We start from the raw sequence: 23,903 nt of genomic DNA, 5'->3' as shown, positions 1-23,903 counted from the left end.
AAAATCCTTTGTGAACAAGCAAGAACTCAGCGAGTTCATCACCACCAGACCAGCTCTACAAGAGCTCCTGAAGGAGGCACTACACATAGAAAAGAACAACCAGTACCAGCCACTCCAAAAACACACGAAAAGGTAAAGAGCATCAACACAATGAAGAATCTGCATCAACCAAAGGGCAAAACAGCCACCTAGCACCAAAATGACAGGATCGAATTCACACATAACAATATTAACCCTAAATGTAAATGGACTAAATGCCCCAATCAAAAGACACAGACTGGCAAATTGGATAAAAACCCAAAACCCATCAGTGTGCTGTATCCAGGAAACCCATCTCGCATGCAAGGATACACAAAGGCTCAAAATAAAGGGATGGAGGAAGATTTACCAAGCAAATGGAGAGCAAAAAAAAGCAGGAGTTGCAATTCTCATCTCTGATAAAATAGACTTTAAAGCAACAAAGATCAAAAGAGACAAAGAAGGACATTACATAATGGTAAAAGGATCAATGCAACAAGAAGAGCTAACGATCCTAAATATATATGCACCTAATACAGGAGCACCCAGATACATAAGGCAAGTTCTTAAAGACTTACAAAGAGACTTAGACTCTCACACAATAATAGTGGGAGACTTCAACACACCATTGTCAATATTAGACAGATCAACGAGACAGAAAATTAACAAGGATATCCAGGACTTGAACTCAGACCTGGAACAAGCAAACCTAATAGACATTTACAGAACTCTACACCCCAAATCCACAGAATATACATTCTTCTCAGCACCACATCACACCTACTCTAAAATTGACCACATAATTGGAAGTAAATCACTCCTCAGCAAATGCAAAAGAACGGAAACCATAACAAACAGTCTCTCAGACCACAGTGCAATCAAGTTAGAACTCAGAATTCAGAAACCAACCCAGAACCGCACAGCCTCATGGAAAATGAACAACTTTCTCCTGAATGTTGACTGGATAAACAATGAAATGAAGGCAGAAATAAAGACGTTCTTCGAAACCAACGAGAATGAAGACACCACATACCAGAATCTCTGGGACACATTTAAAGCAGTCTCTAGAGGAAAATATATAGCAATAAGTGCCCACATGAGAAGAAAGGAGAGATCTAAAATTGACACCCTATCGTCAAAATTGAAAGAGCTAGAGGAGCAAGATCAAAAAAACTCAAAACCTAGCAGAAGACAAGAAATAACTAAGATCAAAGCAGAATTGAAGGAGATAGAGACACGAAAAACCCTTCAAAAAATCAATAAATCCAGGAGCTGGTTTTTTGAAAAGATCAACAAAATAGACAGACCACTAGCCAGACTAATAAAAAAGAAAAGAGAGAATAATCAAATAGATGCAATAAAAAATGACAAAGGGGATATCACCACATATTCCACAGAAATTCAAACCATCATCAGAGATTATTACAAACAACTCTATGCACATAAATTAGAAAACCTGGAGGAAATGGATAAATTCCTGGACAGCTGCCTCCTGCCAAGCCTAAACCAGGAAGAAGTCGAAACCCTGAATAGACCAATAACAAGGTCTGAAGTCGAGGCAGCAATTAAGAGCCTACCACCCAAAAAAAGCCCAGGTCCAGATGGGTTCACAGCCGAATTCTACCAGACATACAAAGAGGAACTGATACCATTCCTACTGAAACTATTCCAAATAATCCAAAAAGAGGGAATCCTTCCCAAATCATTTTATGAGACCAACATCATCCTAATACCAAAACCCGGCAGAGACTCAACAAGAAAAGAAAACTACAGGCCAATATCCATGATGAACATAGATGCAAAAATCTTCAATAAAATAATGGCAAGCCGATTACAACAGCACATCAAAAAGCTTATCCACCATGATCAAGTAGGATTCATCCCGGGGATGCAAGGCTGGTTCAATATACGCAAGTCTATAAATGTAATTCACCACATAAACAGAACCAAAGACAAAAACCACATGATTATCTCAATTGATGCAGAGAAGGCCTTTGACAAAATTCAACAGCCCTTTATGCTAAAAACCCTCAATAAACTAGGTATCGATGGAACGTATCTCAAAATAATAAAAGCTATTTATGACAAACCGACAGCCAATATCATACTGAATGGGCAAAAACTGGAAGCATTCCCTTTGAAATCTGGCACTAGACAAGGATGCCCTCTCTCACCACTCCTATTCAATATAGTACTGGAAGTTCTAGCCAGAGCAATCAGGCAAGAAAAAGAAATAAAGGGTATTCAATTAGGAAAGGAGGAAGTCAAATTGTCTCTATTTGCAGACGACATGATTGTATATCTAGAAGACCCCCTCATCTCAGCCCAAAAGCTCCTGAAACTGATAAGCAACTTCAGCAAAGTCTCAGGATACAAAATCAATGTGCAAAAATCACAAGCGTTCCTATACACCAATAACAGACTTAAAGAGAGCCAAACCAAGAACGAACTGCCATTCACAATTGCTACAAAGAGAATAAAATACCTAGGAATACAACTAACAAGGAATGTAAAGGACCTCTTCAAAGAGAACTACAAATCACTGCTCAACGAAATAAGAGAGGACACAAACAGATGGAGAAACATTCCATGTTCATGGTTAGGAAGAATTAATATCGTGAAAATGGCCATACTGCCCAAAGTAATATACAGATTCAGTGCTATCCCCATCAAGCTACCAATGACCTTCTTCACAGAACTGGAAAAAACCACCTTAAACTTCATATGGAACCAAAAGAGAGCCCGCATAGCCAAGTCAATTCTAAGCAAAAAGAACAAAGCAGGAGGCATCACACTACCAGACATCAAACTCTACTACAAGGCTACAGTAATCAAAACAGCATGGTACTGGTACCAAAGCAGAGATATAGACCAATGGAACAGAACAGAGGGGTCGGAGACAACACAACATATCTACAACCACCTGATCTTTGACAAACCTGATAAAAACAAGCAATGGGGAAAGGATTCCCTGTTCAATAAGTGGTGTTGGGAAAACTGGCTAGCCATATGCAGAAAGCAGAAACTGGACCCCTTCCTGACACCTTACACTAAAATTGACTCCAGATGGATTAAAGACTTAAACATAAGACCTAACACCATAAAAACACTAGAAGGAAACCTGGGCAAAACCATTCAGGACATAGGCGTAGGCAAGGACTTCATGACCAAAACACCAAAAGCATTGGCAACAAAAGCCAAAATAGACAAATGGGACCTAATCAAACTCCACAGCTTCTGCACAGCAAAAGAAACAGTCAATAGAGTGAATCGGCAACCAACAGAATGGGAAAAAATTTTTGCAGCCTACCCATCTGACAAAGGGCTGATATCCAGAATTTACAACGAGCTAAAAAAGATTTACAAGAAAAAAACAAACAAGCCCATTCAAAAGTGGGCGAAGGATATGAACAGATACTTTACAAAAGAAGACATACATGAGGCCAACAAGCATATGAAAAAATGCTCATCATCACTGGCCATTAGAGAAATGCAAATCAAAACTACATTGAGATACCATCTCACACCAGTTAGAATGGCAATCATTAAAAAATCTGGAGACAACAGATGCTGGAGAGGATGTGGAGAAATAGGAACACTTTTACACTGTTGGTGGGAGTGTAAATTAGTTCAACCATTGTGGAAAACAGTGTGGCGATTCCTCAAGGACCTAGAAATAGAAATTCCATTTGACCCAGCAATCCCATTACTGGGCATATATCCAAAGGATTATAAATCGTTCTACTATAAGGACACATGCACACGAATGTTCATAGCAGCACAGTTTACAATAGCAAAGACCTGGAACCAACTCAAATGCCCATCGATGATAGACTGGACAGGAAAAATGTGGCACATATACACCATGGAATATTATGCAGCCATTAAAAACGAGGAGTTCGCGTCCTTTGTAGGGACATGGATGAACCTGGAAACCATCATTCTCAGCAAACTGACACAAGAACACAAAATCAAACACCACATGTTCTCACTCATAGGTGGGTGTTGAACAAGGAGAACACATGGACACAGGGAGGGGAGCACTATACATGGGGGTCTGTTGTGGGGGAGTGGGGGGGACAGCGGGGGGGTGGGGAATTGGGGAGGGATAGCATGGGGAGAAATGCCAGATATGGGTGAAGGGGAGGAAGGCAGCAAATCACACTGCCACGTATGCACCTAAGCAACAACCTTGCATGTTTTTCACATGTACCCCAAAACCTAAAATGCAATAAATAAAAAAAAAAAAAAAAGAGTAAAGGAAAAAAAAAAAAAAAAAAATAATTAATACATGAATATATGACTGTTTGTATGGTTGTGTGCATGTGTGCACACAACCACACATACACACTTTTTTTTTTTTAGATGGAGTCTCACTCTGTTGCCCAGGCTGGAGGGCAATGGCATGATCTTGGCTCACTGCAACCTCCACTTCCTGGGTTCAGGTGATTTTTTGCCTCAGCCTCCAGAGTAGCTGGGACTACAGGCACATGCCACCATGCCCGGCTAATTTTTTGTGTGTTTTTAGTAGAGACGGGGTTTCACCATCTTGTCCAGTCTGGTCTTGAACTTCTGAACTCATGATCCACCTGCCTTGGCCTCCCAAAGTGCTGGGATTACAGGCATGAGTCACTGCGCCCGGCCCACATACACACTTTTATTGCACAATGACATGTGATTTATTTAATAATTAGAAAAAAAAAATTACGTAAAATCTTTTCTCCTGTTCATGTCATGATGCAGAGAGGCAAAATAACAGCATCACAATCAACCATTTACCGAGGATTTATTTCTTATTTTAATCAAGTGTTCACTACGGTAAGTTTTTCTTTTTTTTTTTTTCTTTTTTTTCTTTTTTTCTTTCTTTCTTTTTTTTTTTTTTGAGATGGAATTTTGCACTTGTTGCCCAGGCTGTAGAGCAATGGCACATTCTCGGCTCACGGCATACTCTGCCTCCTGGGTTCAAGTGATTCTCCTGTCTCAGCCTCTCAAGTAGCTGGGATTACAGGCATGTGCCACCATATCCGGCTAATTTTTTGTATTTTTAGTAGAGACGGGGTTCCACCGCGTTGGCCAGGATTGTCTTGATCTCTTGACCTGATGATCCACCCACCTCAGCCTCCCAAAGTGCTGGGACTACAGGTGTGAGCCACTGCACCTGGCCTAAGGTAAATTTTTCATACCCATGCCTGTGGTTTTATTTCAGCTAGGTATCCAATACTCTAGAAAGTTAAGACCTTATCATTCAAAAGCCAGCAAGTGGAGCCAAAAATAAAATAAATGAAAGAAAAGGCCTTATCTAGATTCTAAAAAATATTTTGTAATTCAATACTGTATTAAATATGTTTATTTTATTTAACTTGGTAAAAAGTGAAAACACTCAAATCATAGCCACATATGATGGATCACGAAAAGAGTAATAAGAAACTGAATTGTAAGTAACGGGTAATACGAGTAAATTAAACCTAATGGAAACTTAATAGAAGCAAATTTGTTTCCTATTGGGTTTTCTAATACTTTGCTGGTACCTAACATGCTCCCAGGGAAAAGTAAATCTAGTTTAAAACTTTATGAACAGGAAAAATGTCAAAATATTTAAGAATAAAAAAATATGCATCCATCTGTTTTAAAAGATATAGAAATACTACATGAAGATTCTACACGTGCAAAGCTAACTAGAACAGTTCCCCATCCTGGAGATAAACAGATACAGTAAAGCATGTTAAGTGACAAAAGAGGACTTAGCCTATTACAGGAGTTCAGGGAAGCCCTGCTGGGGAGACAATACCAGACTTAAATCTTAAAGAATGTGTGAGAGCATAGAAACACACAGTGTATGTAGTTTATAACAGTATGAAGCATTTGGGAAATTCATAACAAAAATAATATTAAAGAATACATGAAAGTACAGGCATAGATTATTATGTGTCATTTTCTCCTCCTACATAAAGAAAATCTAAATCTGTGACAGGGACAAAAACTTATCTACTATCTAGATGCTGGTTTTCTCATCTTTTAAATACTTGTAATATGTATTTTAAATGTAGTCAGAGAACCTAGAGGCAGGAAGATTGGCAAGAATGTAGTTGTTGCTGAAATTGTACACAGTATAGAATGATCAAAAGTCATCCCAAAGAAAAGGCTTGTAAAAATCATTCCTTCTGTGACTTTCTACAGTTGACTATTGAACCATTCTAAGAAAGCACCCAAAGAGAGGTGCTTGCTCAAATTCCAAATGTAGACTCATCACAGTAAAGATATTTTATGTATGATATATTCACCAGTTCAGTGACATTTCATACTATAAATTTCCTCAATTAATATGTTTCATTAACACAAATACAGAACTCCTGAGTAATTTTCTAAGGATACTCACAATCAGAAATAAATATTTAAACATTTCATTCTCCATAATAACATTACCAAATTTTAACAGTATGGCTTGGTCAATGATACTACCAAACATATCCAGCCTTTCACAGTGAATTTTCAAAGATCCTTTTAGAATAAATCTCTACAAATTGTTATTTCTCCCAAACACGGAATTCTAACACAGAGAAAACTGCTAACACTTTATAAAATAAGAAATAATGTGGTTCATATGTGAAATAAATTGTTTCAAACATCAAACTTGATATATATTTTTAGCTTATTGTTCTTTTGGGGATCAGGTGAGTTGTTTAATAACATTGAAACATTTCAAGAAATAAGCAGGATTCTCTTAGATTTGCAGATAAGTATTTGAAATTGCTTCAGGTAAGAGGATCAAAGTGAAATAGAGCAGAGAGAAAATGAGAGAATGATACAATGGATGAGATTAGGTGATATGACTGAAGAAAGAAAAAGGAAACAGCGAGGGAATTAAAGAAAATGGGCCGGGCGCGGTGGCTCAAGCCTGTAATCCCAGCACTTTGGGAGGCCGAGGCGGGTGGATCACGAGGTCAAGAGATCGAGACCATCCTGGTCAACATGGTGAAACCCCGTCTCTACTAATACAAAAAATTAGCTGGGCACAGTGGCGCGTGCCTGTAATCCCAGCTACTCAGGAGGTTGAGGCAGGAGAATTGCCTGAACCCAGGAAGCGGAGATTGCGGTGAGCCGAGATCGCGCCATTGCGCTCCAGCCTGGGTAACAAGAGCGAAACTCCGTCTCAAAAAAAAAAAAAAAAAAAAAAAAAAAAAAGAAAATGAACACAGACTTATAGAAACATCCTGCAGAGGACACAGAAAAAGTGAAAAGATTTGAAAGCAACCTACACAAAGGACTAAAGAAAATGAAAATACGAGAATATACATTCTGAAAAGAAAAAGAAGGGGAGGCAATAATTGCTTTTTAGGAGGACAGAGGAGCTAGCAGAAAGTGACACAGGGTGACTCCAGGAGATGAAAATCATAGGAAACGGTGAAAGAGCTGTTCAGGTGTGCTTGTAAATTTAGCCATCAGTGTTACAGGTAACCTCCTGTATGTGTTAAATATCAAATTCAAAGTTCAGTACCTTTGCTTTATCTCTCATTGATCCTTTGCCCAGGATAGACATTTTAGCACCTGTTTCTTCCTGTAGTCTCTTCAAGGAGTTTCCTCTTGGTCCAAGCAATTTCCCCACAAAATTGAACTAGGAAACAAAATCAATAGAATGTATTTTTTAAGGTAAAGTAAAGTGATGATTTGCACCAAGAATAATTGATGGGTTACAGGTTTTTGAAACTTTACCATGGAGAAGACAGTCATGCCATAAACATACATACACACACACACACACACACACACACACACAACCGAAACCATTTCAGATAACGAATCTAACACTCATTTTAAAGGCTACATCTCTTCCTAAGGAAATGTCAAAGTCAAAAAAGTATGTTGAAAATATCATTTTACATATATAATAAAATAAATCACTTATTAGGTAGAATCACGCTGGTTTACAGAATTTCTAAAGGCTTTTTCTCTCATGCTAGATTATTGAAATAAAAGATGATTTTTAACATAAGTCTACAGACCATCAAAATTGTAAAAGTTTACAATCAATATTTTAAAATTGATGTTTTAAATCAACTTCTAAAATAAAATTTGATATTCAAGTTTGTTAAGCATTGTCTGGCACCCATAACTTTCTATTACCACTTTCATAATCAGGAATAAAGGGACTCAATTATTCTTCAATCTTACATTCTCTATGTTAAAGAGTTATTTCAGGATTAGTAAATAAAAGATGTGAGCATATAAAAGTTGAAAAATAGTATTTATAAAACGTATACACAAAACACTTTGTCTAAATAAAAAATTCTAGGGGTCCATACAATTTGTTTAATCATCTTGAAACATGAATAAGAACAAGTGAACTAAGAGCAGTGATGAAAGTATTTATTAGCTACTAAAAAGAACATTACCAAACTGAATGACTGAGGTAATAATTTGTGCCACAATCCATTGATTAAATTAAAGATACAAAGAGCATAGAATGCACCAAAAACTATGTTGGGAACATGAAGAACAATGATAAGTACGACTAAGTTAAATTGCTTTCTATATGAGAGATTTTCTTTTTTTTCTTGCCATAGTCCCACAGTAAGAAATATGCCACAGTTAATGGTATAAAACTCAGTATTTTCCTTAAGTCCAGGATAAAATGAAAGATGTCTGCTCTTACCACATTTATTCAGTTTTGTACTGGAATATGGATTATTGTACATATAGGTAAAGAGATATGAGACAGTATAATGCCCAAAAAAACTATACATGGATGGTCAATTTATTTTCCAGAAAATGCCAAAGCAACCAAATTTGAAAAATAGTGTTTTTAATAAATGGTACTGAAACAATTGAATATCTACATGAAAAAGAACCGAACAAAACAAAAGCAAACAAACAAACAAAAAAAACCTTTATGACCTCTTTCACAGGTAAGCAAACCTTGTTTTGAGATTGATCATAGAAGCATATGTGATATCTAAAATTATAAAGATTCTAAGAAGAAAAAATTTTAAAAAACCCTTTTTGAATCTAGTCTAGGAAGAGATTACTTAATTAGGAAGCAAAGAGCACTAGAAAAAATCCCTAATGACCAGTGAAGATGAGCTTTTTTTATACGTTTTTTGGCTTCATAAATGTCTTCTTTTAAGAAGTGTCTACTCATATTTTTAGCCCATTTTTGATGGTGATTTTCTTTCTTGTAAAGTTGTTTTTTTATTCTCTTTGTAGATTCTAGATATTAGACCTTTGAGAGATGAGTAGATTGCAAAAATTTTCTCCCATTCTGTAGATTGCCTGTTATCTAATGATAGTACCATCTCACCTCAGTTACAATAGCAATTATTAAAAAGTCAGGAAACAACAGATGTTGGTGAGGCTGTGAAGAAATAGAAAGGCTTTTACACTGTCGGTAGGAGTATAAATTAGTTCAACCATTGTGGAAGACAGTGTAGCAATTCCTCAAGGACCTAGAACCAGATACACCATTTGACCCAGCAATCCTTTTACTGGATATATACCCAAAGGACTTTAAGTCATTCTACTATAGAGACACATGCACACATATGTCTATTGCAGTACTATTTACAACAGCAAAGACTTGGAATCAACCCAAACACCCAGCAATGATACACTGGTTGAAGAAAATGTGGCACATATTCACCATGGAATACAATGTAGCCATAAAAATGGATGAGTCCATGTTCTTTGCAGGGACATGGATGAAGCTGGAAACCATCATCCTCAACAAACTAACATACAGGAACAGAAAACCAAATACTACATGTTCCTAGTCATAAGTGAGAGTCGAAAAATGAGAACACATGAACACAGGGAGGGGAACATCACACATGGGAGCCTGTCGGGGTATGGGGTGCAAGGGGAGGGAGAACATTAGAACAAACACTTAATGCATGCAGGGCTTAAAACCTTAATGATGGGTTGATGGGTGCAGCAAATCACCATGGCACATGTATACCTGTGCAACAAAAGCCAAAGTAGACAAATGGGATCTTATCAAACTTAAGAGCTTCTGCACAGCAAAAACTATCAATACAGTGAACCAGCAACCAAAAAAATGGGAAAAAATTTTTGCAATCTACCCTTCTGACAAAAGGTTAATATCCAGAATCTACAGAGAACTTTAACAAATTTACAAGTAAAAAAACAAACAACCCCATCAAAATTAGGCAAAGGATATGAACAGACACTTTTCAAAAGAAGATATTTATGCAGCCAACACACATAAAACAAAAAGCTCATCATTACTAGTCATCAGAGAAATGCAAATCAAAACCACATTGAGATACCACCTCACACCAGTTAGAACGGTGATCATTAAAATATCAAGAGACAACAGATGCTGGAGAAAATGTGGAGAAATAGGAAAGCTTTTACACTGTTGGTGGGAGTGTAAATTAATTCAGCCATTATGGAAGATAGTATGGCAATTCCTCAAGGATCTAGAACTAGAAATAACATTTGACCCAGCAATCCCATTACTGGGTGTACACCCAAAGGATTATAAATCATTCTATTATAAAGACACATGCACACGTATATTTATTGTGGCAGAGGTCACAATAGCAAAGATTTGGCACCAACCCAAATGCCCATCAATGATAGACTGGATGAAGAAAATGTGGAACATATACACCATGAAATACTATGCAGCCATATAAAATGATGAGTTCATGTCCTCTGCAGGGACATGGATGACACTGGAAACCATCATTCTCGGCAAACTGACACAGGAACAGAAAACCAAACACTGCATATTCTCACTCATATGTTGGTGTTGAACAATGAGAACACACAGACACAGAGAAGGGAACATGACATACCAGGGCCTGGAGGGTTGGGGGCTAGAGGAGGAATAGTAGGGGATGGGAGGATTGGGGAGGGATAGCATTAGGAGAAATACCTAATGTAGATAACAGGGCAATGGATGCAGCAAACCATCATCATGGCATGTGTATACCTATGTAACGAACCTGCACGATCTGCACAGGTACACCAGAACTTAAAGTATAATAATAATAATAATAAAGGAAACCTGCACATTCTGCACATGTATACCAGAACTTAAAGTAAAAAAAAAAAAAAAAAAAAAGAGTGGTGAGAAAAAAAAATATCGCTAATGACAAAAAAAAAAAAAAAACATTAAAAAATTGAATAGATAAGCCACAGGGTAGGAGAAAACACTCATTTTTTTTTCTTTTTTTTTTTTAGACAGAGTCTTGCTATGTCGCCAGGTGCCAGGCTGGAGTGCAGTGGTGCAATCTCAGATCATTGCAACCTCTGCCTCCCAGGTTCAAGCATTTCTCCTGCCTCAGCCTTCCGAGTAGCTGGGACTACAGGTGTGCACCACCACGCCCAGCTAATTTTTGGATTTTAGTAGAGACGAGGTTTCACCGTGTTGGCCAAGATGGTCTCAATCTCTTGACCTCGTGATTCTCCCGCCTCAGCCTCCCAAAGTGCTGGGATTACAGGTGTGAGCTACCTCATGGCCTCTTTTATTTTTTTCTTTGGAGATATTCCTCAAGGAAATTTAATATGAATGCAGTGATAAGTGAATTTAGCCATAAGGAGGACATGATGATCTGTTTTGTGGTTTGGGGATGAAAAATTGGGAGAATGTTAAACAGAACCTAATGTGAGAAGAGGTGTTTTTTTTTTTTTAATTTAATATATATATATAGTACTTTAGATTCTGGGTACATGTGCAGATAACACAGGATTGTTGCATAGGTACATACATGGCAATGTGGTTTGCTGCCTCCATCCCCCCGTCACATATATCTGGCATTTCTCCTGGTGTTAACCCTTCCCAACTTCTCTACCCCCCACTGTCTCCCCCTAGTCCCCCCCAACAGACCCCAGTGTATGATGCTCCCCTCCCTGTGTCCATGTGTTCTATTGTTCAACATCCGCCTATGAGTGAGAACATGCAGTATTCAATTTTCTGTTCTTGTGACAGTTTGCTGAGAAAGATGATTTCCAAAATCATCCACGTCCCTACAAAGGACACAAACTCATCAATTTTTATGGTTGCATAGTATTCCATGGTGTTATGTGCCACATTTTCCTGTGTCCAGTCTATCACTGATGGACAATTGTGTTGGTTCCAGGTCTTTGCTATTGTAAACAGTGCTGCAATGAACATAGGTGTGCATGTGTCTTTATAATAGAACGATTTGTAATCCTTTGGATAATACCCAGTAATGGGATTGCTGGGTCAAATGGAATTTCTATTTCTAGGTCCTTGAGGAATTGTCACACTGTCTTCCACAATGGTTGAACTAATTTACACTCCCACCAACAGTGTAAAAGTGTTCCTATTTCTTCACATCCTCTCCAGCATCTGTTGTCTACAGATTTTTTAATGATTGCCATTTTAACTTGCATGAGATGGTATCACAATGTGGTTTTGATTTGCATTTCTCTAATGACCAGTGATAATGAGCATTTTTTCTTATGTTTGTTGGCCTCATCGATGTCTTCTTTTGTAAAGAGTCTGTTCATGTCCTTTGTCCACTTTTGAATGGGTTTCTTTGCTTTTTTTTCTTGTAAATCTGTTTTTAGTTCTTTGCAGATTCTGGATATTAGCCCTTTGTCAGATGAATAGATTGTAAAAAAATTTTCCCATTATGTTGGTTGCTGGTTCACACTAATGATTGTTTCTCTTGCTGTACAGAAGCTCTAGAGTTTCATTAAATCCCATTTGTCTATTTTGGCTTTTCTTGCCAATGCTTTTGGTGTTTTAGTCATGAAGTACTTGCCTATGCCTATGTCCTGAATGATTTTGCCTAGGTTTTCTTCCAGGGTTTTTATGGTGTTAGGTCTTATGTTTAAGTCTTTAATCCATCTGCAGTTAATTTTAGTGTAAGGTGTCAGGAAAGGGTCCAGTTTCTGCTTTCTGCACATGGCTAGCCAGTTTTCCCAACACCATTTATTAAACAGGGAATCTTTTCTTCACTGCTTGTTTTTGTGAGGTTTGTCAAAGACCAGATGGTTGTAGATGTGTGGCACTGCCTCCCAGGCCTCTGTTCTGTTCCATTGGTCTATATCTCTGTTTTGGTACCAGAAAGAGCTAGAGGAGAAAGTTTAAAAAACAACTCAAAAGCTAGCAGAAGACAAGAAATAACTAAGATCAGAGCAGAACTGAAGGAGATAGAGACACAAAAAAAACCCTTCAAAAAAAATCAATAAATCCAGGAGTGGGTTTTTTGAAAAGATCAACAAAATAGACAGACCACAAGCCAGATTAATAAAAAAAGAAAGAGAAGAATCAAACAGATGCAATAAAAAAAAATAAAGGGGATATCACCACCGATTCCACAGAAATACAAACTACCATCAGAGATTACTGCAAACAACTCTATGCACATAAACTAGGAAACCTGGAAGAAATGGATAAATTCCTGGACACTTGCACCCTCCCAAGCCTAAACTAGGAAGACGTTGAAATCCTGAATAGACCAATAACCAGGGCTGAAGTTGAGGCAGTAGTTAATACCCTACCAACCAAGAAAAGTCCAGGACCAGAAGAGTTCACAGCTGCATTCTACCAGATGTACAAAGAGGAGCTGGTACCACTCCTTCTGAAACTATTCCAAACAATACAAAAAGAGGGCATCCTTCCCATATTATTTTATGAGACCAACATCATCCTGTTACCAAACCTGGCAGAGATTCAACAAAGAAAGAAAAATTCAGGCCAATATCCATGATGAACATAGATGCAAAAATCATCAATAAAATACTGGCAAACTGATTGCAACAGCACATCAAAAAGCTTATCCACCATGATCAAGTAGGATTCATCCCGGGGATGCAGGGCTGGTTTAACACACACAAGTCTATAAATGTAATCCACCACATAAACAGAACCAAAGACAAAAACCACATGATTATCTCAATAGATGCAGAGAAGGCCTTTGACAAAATTCAACAGCCCTTCATGCTAAAAACTCTCAATAAGCTAGGTATTGACGGAACATATCTCAAAATAATAAAAGCTATTTGCGACAAACCAACAGCCAATATCATACTGAATGGACAAGAACTGGAAGCATTCCCTTTGAAATCTGGCACTAGACAAGGATGCCCTCTCTCACCACTCCTATTCAATATAGTATTTAAAGCTCTAGCCAGAGCAATCAGGCAAGAGAAAGAAATAAAGGGTATTCAATTGGGAAAGGAGGAAGTCAAATTGTCTCTATTTGCAGATGACGATTGTATATTTAGAAGACCCTATTGTCTCAGCTCAAAATTTCCTGAAACTGATAAGCAACAACTTCAACAAAGTCTCAGGATACAAAGTCAATGTGCAGAAATCACAAGCATTCCTATACACCAATGATAAACTAAAAGAGAGCCAACTCAAGAGCAAACTCCCATTCACAATTGCTAAAAAGAATAAAATACTTAGCAATACAACTAATGAAGGATGTAAAGGACCTCTTCAAGGAGAACTATGAATCACTGCTCAATGAAATAAGAGAGGACACAAACAGATGGAAAAACATTCCATGCTCATGATTAGGAAGAATCAGTATTGTGAAAATGGCCATACTGCCCAAAGTAATTTACAGATTCAAGAAAAACACTCTTTACTTCTGAAAAATGACTAATATCTATAATCTATAAATAACTATATCAAATCAATGGTGAATCACACACACACATACACACACATTCCAGAACAGCTGAAAAGAAAACTCATAGTAAATGTTGATGACGATGTGGAATTATTAGAGCAATTGTTGTTGGCAGTTTACAGTAGTATTACTTTTTATGATACAGTAGTATCACTTTCAGATCGGCAGCTATTCATAAAGTTAAACATACAGTTCTACTATGATCCAGTAATTCAACTGCCAAGTATTTATCCAAGGGAATTAAAAAATATGTTCATAAAACAACTTGCACGTGAATATTCATGACATTTTATTCACAATCACCATTAAGTCAAATGTAAACTAGTGTTCATCCTAGAAGAACGGACAAACAAGTTTACACATAAACAGAAAGGAACTAGCCACTGATTGACACAACAATCTGGATGTATCTAACAGACATTTTAGAAGCCAGATATAAAAGAACACATCTTGTTAGCTTTCACTATTACAAAATTCTAGCAGCAAAAATAATATATGGTGTTAGAGTCCATAAGAGTGGTTATCTATTGAGAACGGAGCCTGGAGTTGGACTGGATGGAAAGTGGCATGAAGAAAATATCTGGGGTGACAGAATTGTTCTATATTTGTTGGAGGTATAGGTAGACTTTTATTAAAATTAATCAAGCTACACTCTTAAGAACTATTATTTCATTGTATGGAAATAGCACTTCAATTAAGAATGTGCAAAACAAAATGGATGAAAACTCATGTAAAAATATTTTTGAAATAACATTATGGTTTCTGTTCTTATATTTAGGTCTCATCCATTTTGGGTTAATTTTTGCATATGATATATGATAAAAGTCCAATTTCATTCTTTTGCATATAGAAATCCAGTTGTCTTAGCACAATTTATTGCAAAGATTATCCTTTCCTCAATGTGCTCTATTGGTGCACTTGTACAAATTACTTGACCGTATATATTTAGATTTATTTATAAGAAAACATAGGTTCAAACCTCTGGAGGTTGGCTTTGGTAAAGAATTGTTCGATGTCATATCAAAAGTTCAAGCCACAAAAGGAAAAACAAATAAATGGGACTACATTAAACTGAAAAGCTCCTTCACAGCAAAGGAAACAATCGCCAAACTGAAACAACAGCCTCTGGATTGGGAAGAAAATATTTGCAAAGCACACAACCACTAAGGAGTTATTATTCAAAATTTATAACGAATTAAGACAACTCAACAGCAGAAAAACCAACAACCCAATTTAAAAACAGGCAAAATACCTAATAGACACTTATTAAAAGAAGTCATAAAAATAACCAACAGGTATATGAAAAGATGCTCAACATCATTAATCATCAGGAAAATGCAAATCAAAACCACTATGAGATATCACCTCATACTCATTAAGTATTACCCAAAAGTGAAAAGATAAATTTTGACATGAGGGAGCAGAAAATGCTACTTTTTGTAGACTGCCTGTGGAAATGTAGATTGGTGTAGCCATTATAGAAAACCGTATGAAAGTTTCTAAATAAATTAAAAATAGAACTACTATACGACCCAACAATCCCTCTCCTGGGCATATACCCAAAGGAAATAAAAATCACCTTGAAAAGATACCTACACTTTAATATTCATTGCAGCATTATTCTTGATAACAAAGATATGGAAACAATGTTATAAGTGTCCACTGACAGGCAAATGGATAAAGAAACAATTTTTGTCACAATGTGGATGAACTTGGAGGGCAATATGTTAAGTGAAATAAGCCAGACACAAAAAGAAAAATATGGATGATCTCATTTATGTATGGAATCTGAAAAAAAAAATCCCAAATATACTGAGAATATGAAACAGTGTTTACCAGGGTTGGGGTGGAAATAACGAGACGTAAGAGGATATAATGTAGGCGATATGTAGGATGAACTTGTCTAGAGACAGAGTGTACACTGGTAGTCCTCAGTCTTTTTGGTACCAGGGACTAGTTCCATGGAAGACAATTTTTCCACTGGTGGGGGTTCGGTGGAAAAGGATGGGGTGTTTTGAGATAAAACTGTCCACCTCAGATCATCTGGCATTAGATTCTCATAAAGAATGTGTAACCTAGGTCTGTCACATGTGCAGTTCACAATAGAGTTCCTCTCCTGTGAGAATCTAAAGCCAGGGCTGATCTGACAGGAGGTGGAGCTCAGGCGGTAATGCTGGCTTGCTGGCTGCTCACCACCTGCTATGCGTGCCAGTTCCTAACAGATCACAGACCAGTACAGGTCTCCAGCCTAAGGACTGGGGACCCCTGGGGTACACTATGTAGAGTATAGGTACTAAAATTGTTCTGTATTTTGATTTCATCCTAAATAAGTAGATTTTGGCTGCTCTTGCCACAAAAACTAAAAAAAAAGAAAAAAGGGTAACTGTGAGATGATGGATATGTCCATTTGCTTAATAACAGTAAACATTTTGCTATCTATATTTATCCTATAACGTCATGTTATATACCTCAAATGCATACAATAAAATGTATTAAAAAATAAAATCAGCAAAAAAACATAATGAAATGTACTATAAAGAAATACCAGTCTCATGAGATGCACAAGGAGATCTCTCTAGACTTATGGGAAATATATTATTCCAATCTATGCATAATATTCCAGAGAAAGAAATGGAGAAATATCCAAGAACTCAGCAGGAGAATATAAGTGTCATATCAAAACCAAATTAGAAAAGGAAATGTATAGACCAAAGCCGCCCAGAAAAGAAAAAAAATAACATGAAAAAACTCACTTGGCTAAAGAGAAGCATAGCCAAGCCCTGTTGTATGTACATAATACATCATGATTGAGTTGTATTTATCATACGTATACAAGTATTTTAAGATTTATAACCTCTAATTGTAATTTACTTATTAATAAATTAATGGAGAAAAAGGCTAACACTTTATTGTTTGGAAAAATGATTTGATAGAATTTAAATTTAATCATTATAAAAACTCACTTCATCTAAAAAATAAATGAAACATCATCGGTCAACACAAGGCTTCTACTCAAAATTCATAGGAATAGTAGACTTACTAATTAAAAAAATCATAAACAAGGTAAAGATGCACATTCTTGGCACTTTATTCAGAATCAATGACTCAAATTATCTGCTAAGACAAGATAAATGTTATAAATATCAGAAAGAAAAATTATTTGCCACTTACATAATTATGTACATAGAAAACAAAGTATTTTCATTAAAAGTCTCAGAATTTGTAAGAGAAGTTAGCAAGGTACTATTATACAAAAAAAGGTTAATTGTATTTTTATATGCCAGCAGCATATAATTATATATTTTTTTAAAGAAACAAGATATAATTTACAACAGGAATTTTAAAAATTAGATTTTTCTAGAAATAAATTTAGCCACAGATTTTCAAACCTTTACAGAGCATGTATAAAATACATTTTATTGAGAGATATATTATGTTCATAAATAGGAACTCTCAATGAATATAAGATTTTCATCTGCAGATCCAATGCAATTCTAATTACAATCACTATAGGGTTTGGATCAACTTATTCATTGGTTCTAAATTTGTTTGAAAAAGTGAAAGCCCAAGAACAGCCAAAACCATTCAGAAGCAAAAGAAAAAGTCAAGAGTTATTCCTTTATATATTAATAAAGCTGTGTTAATTATGATAGTATGAAGCATGCAGTCCTGGGGCACAGATAGACAAATAGAGCAATGGAATCCAGAATCCAAAAACAGACTCCTGTGTATGATAAAATGACATTTGACACAGGTGGTGTTATAGATCGAGTGAATAATTGTCCCCTAAAGATGTCCATGTCCTAGTACCAAGAATCTGTAAATATGTTATCCTACACAAGAAACTATATGGGTGTGATTAAATTACAACTCTTGAGATGGAGGAGTATCTTGGATAATCCAGCTGTTCCTGATGTCTTTTAAATGACAGAGGGAGGCAGCAGGGTCAGAGAAGTAGATATGATGGCAATAGCACAGGCTCGAGTGGGGCAATTGCTGGCTTTGAAGATGGAAGTAGGCCATGAGCCAAAGAATGAAGGTACTTTTTATTAGATGGAAAATACAGGAAGCAGATTCTCCCCTAAACCCTCTGGAAGGAATACAACCTTGCAAACAGCTGGATTTTAGCTTCAAAGAAATCATTTCAGACTTCTGACCTTCACAACTGTAAACTAATAAATTTGTTTTGTTTTAAACCATGAAGATTGTGGTGATTGTTACAGAAGCAACAGGAAACTAAAATATGAATGAACTACCCAATATATAGCATATTACGCTCTCCATAGTAAGAGAAATAAAATTAATTCCTACATCATAACAAAAAACCTAAATTCTAGAGGGTTTATAGACTTAGATGTGAAAGGTAAAACTTTAGAACTTCTAGAAGAAAATTGTCTAGTTTTCTTCCAGAAAATGTTTTGGCAAGTTTTGCAAGTATTTTTTTAAAGACAAAAATATAATAACCATAAAATAAAAGTTTGATTAAAATTAAGAATATCTGCTCGTGAAAATACACCACAAAGTAGGTGAAAACATAATTACAAATATAGTTGGCTGACATTACATATTACCAATAAAGCAGTAGTTTACAGAAACAAATATAAAACTAAGAAAAAGAAAAATGACTTAATAAAGTCATAAATGGAATGACTTTATAAAGTCATTAAAGGAAGAATGAAAAATCTTATGAGAAATTCAACCTCATAATTTATATAAATAAAATTTAAGATGATGATGAGATATAATTTTACAGACACTATATTAGAGGTCCATGACTATGAAGAGATCAGACACCAAGCATTGGCCAGAATGTGGAGAAACATCTACTTATATACCCACCTGTGAAAGTGTAAATGGATACAACCATAGTGGTAGTGTCTTGTCAATCTGTCAATCCATTTACCTTATGCCTCAGCAATCTCATTCCTAGATAGACCATCTACAGAAGTCTTGGCATATGTGCAAGGGTATTCAGTCTCAATCCTCGCAATAGCCAAAATAATGGGGGAAAATGATCAATTCAAGAATGTTGTGTTGTCAACTCAACACCATAACCAGCATTTCTGTGTCTCAAAACAATTTTTCAGATCCCATTTGATGTATGTTCCCTTTTGTGGTGGGTTTTGTCAATACCGAGAAGTTGCATCAAATTTGGAAGGTGGACATGAATGGGGGTGTTATTCTTGGCAAGCCATGGAGGTCAGACGTGGTGCTCTGCTAACTTTTCTGTGAGTGCTTACTCCATAGATGCAGCAGCGTCACAGACCTGTCCACAAATTCCCAGTACTTGGTCTTGGCAAGTTTTGCAAATCTTTCCCAAAACTTTCACTCTGTGATCATGACAGGCTTCACAGAATATCCTGGAGCTCTGGGTTCTCCCCTGTGCTTTGAGGCATTAGGCTTCAATCTACTACTGTGGGTGGAACTTTCCTGAAGACCCTTCCCTCATCTTTTCACACAGTTATATTAGCATTGAATTGTAGGTTCTAACTGTTAAATACAGAGTGGCTTCTGTTTGCCTGTCATAATCCTGACTGGTACAAATGAATAAATAAATTATGATATATTAGCAGTGAAACATTATAGAGCAGTAAATATGAATTACTCATAACTATATAAAATTTCATTAATAAATCCAAGAAATAAAATTTTGACTGAAAATTCATTTACACATATAACACTTTTTATAAAACTCACAAACAAGTAAAATTAAATAATATTCTACTATGACCAAATTCCTATGTAGTAAATATATTTCTTAAATAACGGATAATAACACAAAATCTATAATCTTGGTAATCTCCGGGAATGGGGAATATAGGACATGATTGAAGAAAGACATACAGGTAGTACAAAGCAACAGGTGATATTTTAGATTTTGGTTTAATTTATGGGTTCAAGAGTGTTCATTTTATTTTGTTTTATATGCCACATGAAAGTTACACATATTCTTTTGGATGTATTACATGTTATATAACTTTTAAAAAATTAAAAACAATTCAAATTTAGCCGAATCTCACTGAACTTCTCTTTCATATTCTGCTACAAAACCTTTCCCCTTTATTGATGACAGCAAAACATCAAATTCAGAAGTACCAAAGCATCCAAAAGTGATGTCTCCACCAGGAATGCTTAAGACTACGAAAAGAGAAAATTTCACACAATCCTGGCTGAGGACAGGTTATTGACAGAATATATATGTGGTACCTACTTTCAGAATTTTTTGTTTTTTGTCTTGATTCTTGTGACATGTTTCCCAATACTTCTATTTCAATACTCATTTTATTTCTAACCAATAATCAATTTGAAACCAAACTGTGAGGCTGTAAGAGAAACATGTCCTTAAATTCTTTTACACACTCTGCCTGTTAAAATAGAACACAAAGAGCCAGTAGAATGAAGATGTTGTATAATCAGAGGCTGAATTTCACAAAGTGAGAGAAAATGAGCTTTTATGAGCAACATTAACTATATAAAATTATTTTAATCAAGCAATCTTTCTTTTAATGTGCATGTTTTAAAATTTATAAAAGTACAATCTACTATTTGCTCTTGCTCAAAAGTATTTACTTGTCACAGTTTAAGTCTATTTATGTGATTCTATCCCTTCTACAATATCTGGAGTTTTTGAAGACAACACTCTGGAAAGGCTTAGAAGGTTTGTTTTTTGTTTTTTTTTGTTTTTTTTTTTTTTTACGAAAGATCAGATACCATTTCTATTTGAAATTTAAAGCATTAGAAGTAGTCACGAAGTTGGTTATGTATTTATGATGCTGTTCTTAGTTCTTGGAAATCTATTTTAAGATAAACTGAAACTAATAATCAACACAAAAGTTGTTCTAATAAGATTTTTTCCATCTACTTTTACCCTGTACTCAGTTTCTTTTCAAACAAAGCCAATTGACATAATCACGACAGGTGAATCATCAGTTCTTAGTCAGCAAATTGGTGTCTAACCTTTTCTTAAAAGCAAACCTCTTTTGAAGACAGAAAATAAATCAAACACTACACACCAGTGTCTTTAATACTTAACCATAATTTAGTAACTTAGGAATGTCTAAGATTCTTAGGCTTAACAGAGTGAACACAGCTATGTTTTCAGTATATTAATAACTTCAAATAATTTCAAGGTATTTTATTCACATGTGTTTTAAGACAATTGTATAAGTCATATAAGTCAATCATATAAGTCATATGTCAGATTCATTTACGCTTGTCATTGAACAGTCGTTTTGTAATAACATGTCTATTAAAAAAAGTGGGGCAATTTTAATCATTTTTGAGTTGTTTCTAAAAGCAAGTATTTAAATTATGTTACAAGTAAAATAAACCAAAATAATATGTTTTAATGGATTTGAAAACCAACAAAACATAATTGGTGGTAAAATGGGTACTTATCATAAGTGTCAGGCCGTTTTAAGAAAAATATTTTAGGGACATTTTTAACACAGTTTACCCAAAAACGATTTAAAATTAAGTCAAAACAAACATCAATAATATCAGGCATATTTGAAATTCTTCATGATTAATATTATTTCATTAATACTCACATTAAAAAAAACCTTTTCTGGCCGGGCGTGTAATCCCAGCACTTTGGAAGGCTGAGGCGGGCGGATCACGAAGTCAAGAGACAGACACCGACCTGGCCAATGTGGTGAAACTCCATCTCTACTAAAAATACAAAAATTAGCTGGGTTTGGTGGCGCATGCCTGTAATTCCAGTTACTAGGGAGGCTGAGACAAGAGAATTGCTTGAACCTGGGAGGCGGAGGTTGCAGTGAGCTGAGATCGTGCCACTGCACTCCAGTTTGGGTGAAAGAGCGAGACTGTCTCAAAAAAAAAAAAAAAAAAAAAGAACCTTTCATTTATTTTTACACGTGACATTTTTCTGGTCACGTGTATATAAACTAATTCCATCAGTTCTGTCCTTTCTCAAATAAGATAAGCAATCCACCTACTCTTATTTCACTTTTTATGGGCACTGAAACTGTATCTGCCAAGTGATGGAAGGTCAGTGTTGCTCACTGGCATCACCTGTGAAGAATTCCTGAACTGCCAGCTGTATCCTATGAGTTCTCTACAGTAGACAGCGTGCAGAGAGAAGTCATCGTTTTTCATATGATACAGCTGGTCTTGAATTCCTCAATTCCTTGATACTCAAACTTCTTTTTTCCTAACACTTGAAAATATTTGAATGCAATTTTCATGTCCTTCATATTCCTGAATTGAGAATGAATCCCCTTTTTAATCAATAGGAATTCACAAAACGACTGTTACACGCCTTGAGAACTCAACATTGAATCATACTCTATCCTTGTGTTTGTTGTCATTAAAACAAGTTAAAGCAATTCGGGGCAGATTGCACTAAGTGGAGCCATAGTCGCAGATAAAAAATACTCCTGTATAAATAGGAAATGACAACACTTCAGGTATTCATAGTAGCAATCATCAAAGAACACTGGTGAGCAAGGAAATAAAGTTTTATTAGAATAGAGTAGAATATTGTTTCATTCTATTGCAAAAATATCAAGCAATGTCTGTAAAATTAATTTCATTTGGAATTTACAGAGGTTTCTACCAAAGAAAACCACTTCCAATGTAACAAAATAGACAATGATGAGTATTGAAGAAAACAGAGAATAAAAGCAGAATGATTTAGAATTAACTATTAAAGTGAATATCAATATGTTACCACAAACAGAACTTTATTCAGTGGATATATTTCTATAAAATAAAAGATGGAATCAATTCAGTCACTCACTAATAACCACGTTTGCTTAGCACCTGAAACTTAGGAAATGTATGAAAGAACCAGACATAAATATTTCTTTTAGAAAATTTAGAACTCGGGCCGGGCACGGTGGCTCACGCCTGTAATCACAGCACTTTGGAGGCCGAGACGGGCGGATCACAAGGTCAGGAGATTGAGATCATCCTGACTAACGCCGTGAAACCCCGCCTCTACTAAAAATACAAAAAATCAGCCGGCTGTGGTGGCACGCGCCTGTGGTCCCAGCTACTTGGGAGGCTGAGGTAAGAGAATCGCTGGGACCCGGGAGGCGGAGGTCGCGGCAAATGGAGATCGCGCCACTGCACTCCAGCCTGAGCTACAGAGTGAGAATTCGTCTCAAAAAAAAAAAAAAAAAAAAAAAAAAGTAAAAACTCCGCTGAGGTGACAGGGGCTGTACATAAACAATTACACTGTAGTTTAAACAAAAAACTAATAGTGCCATACAAGAAGCACAGATTAAG

General features: G+C 36.1%; 1 protein-coding gene across 1 annotated transcript in view; it reads right to left on the bottom strand.

Annotated features, from left to right (window-relative positions):
* Positions 1-23,903, bottom strand: part of KHDRBS2 (KH RNA binding domain containing, signal transduction associated 2) — a 627,329-nt gene that overhangs the window by 385,938 nt on the left and 217,488 nt on the right. The window contains exon 3 of the mRNA XM_064360936.1: positions 7,514-7,630. Coding sequence (XP_064217006.1) covers positions 7,514-7,630 — 117 coding nt within the window. The remainder of the gene's footprint in view (positions 1-7,513; positions 7,631-23,903) is intronic.

The sequence above is a fragment of the Aotus nancymaae genome, unplaced genomic scaffold (genome assembly GCF_030222135.1).
Source record: "Aotus nancymaae isolate 86718 unplaced genomic scaffold, 86718_ANA_hifiasm-v0.15.2.pri h1tg000040l, whole genome shotgun sequence".
Taxonomy (NCBI): domain Eukaryota; kingdom Metazoa; phylum Chordata; class Mammalia; order Primates; family Aotidae; genus Aotus; species Aotus nancymaae.
Note: the sequence above shows the minus strand (reverse complement) of the source record. Positions and strands in the feature narration are given on the sequence as shown.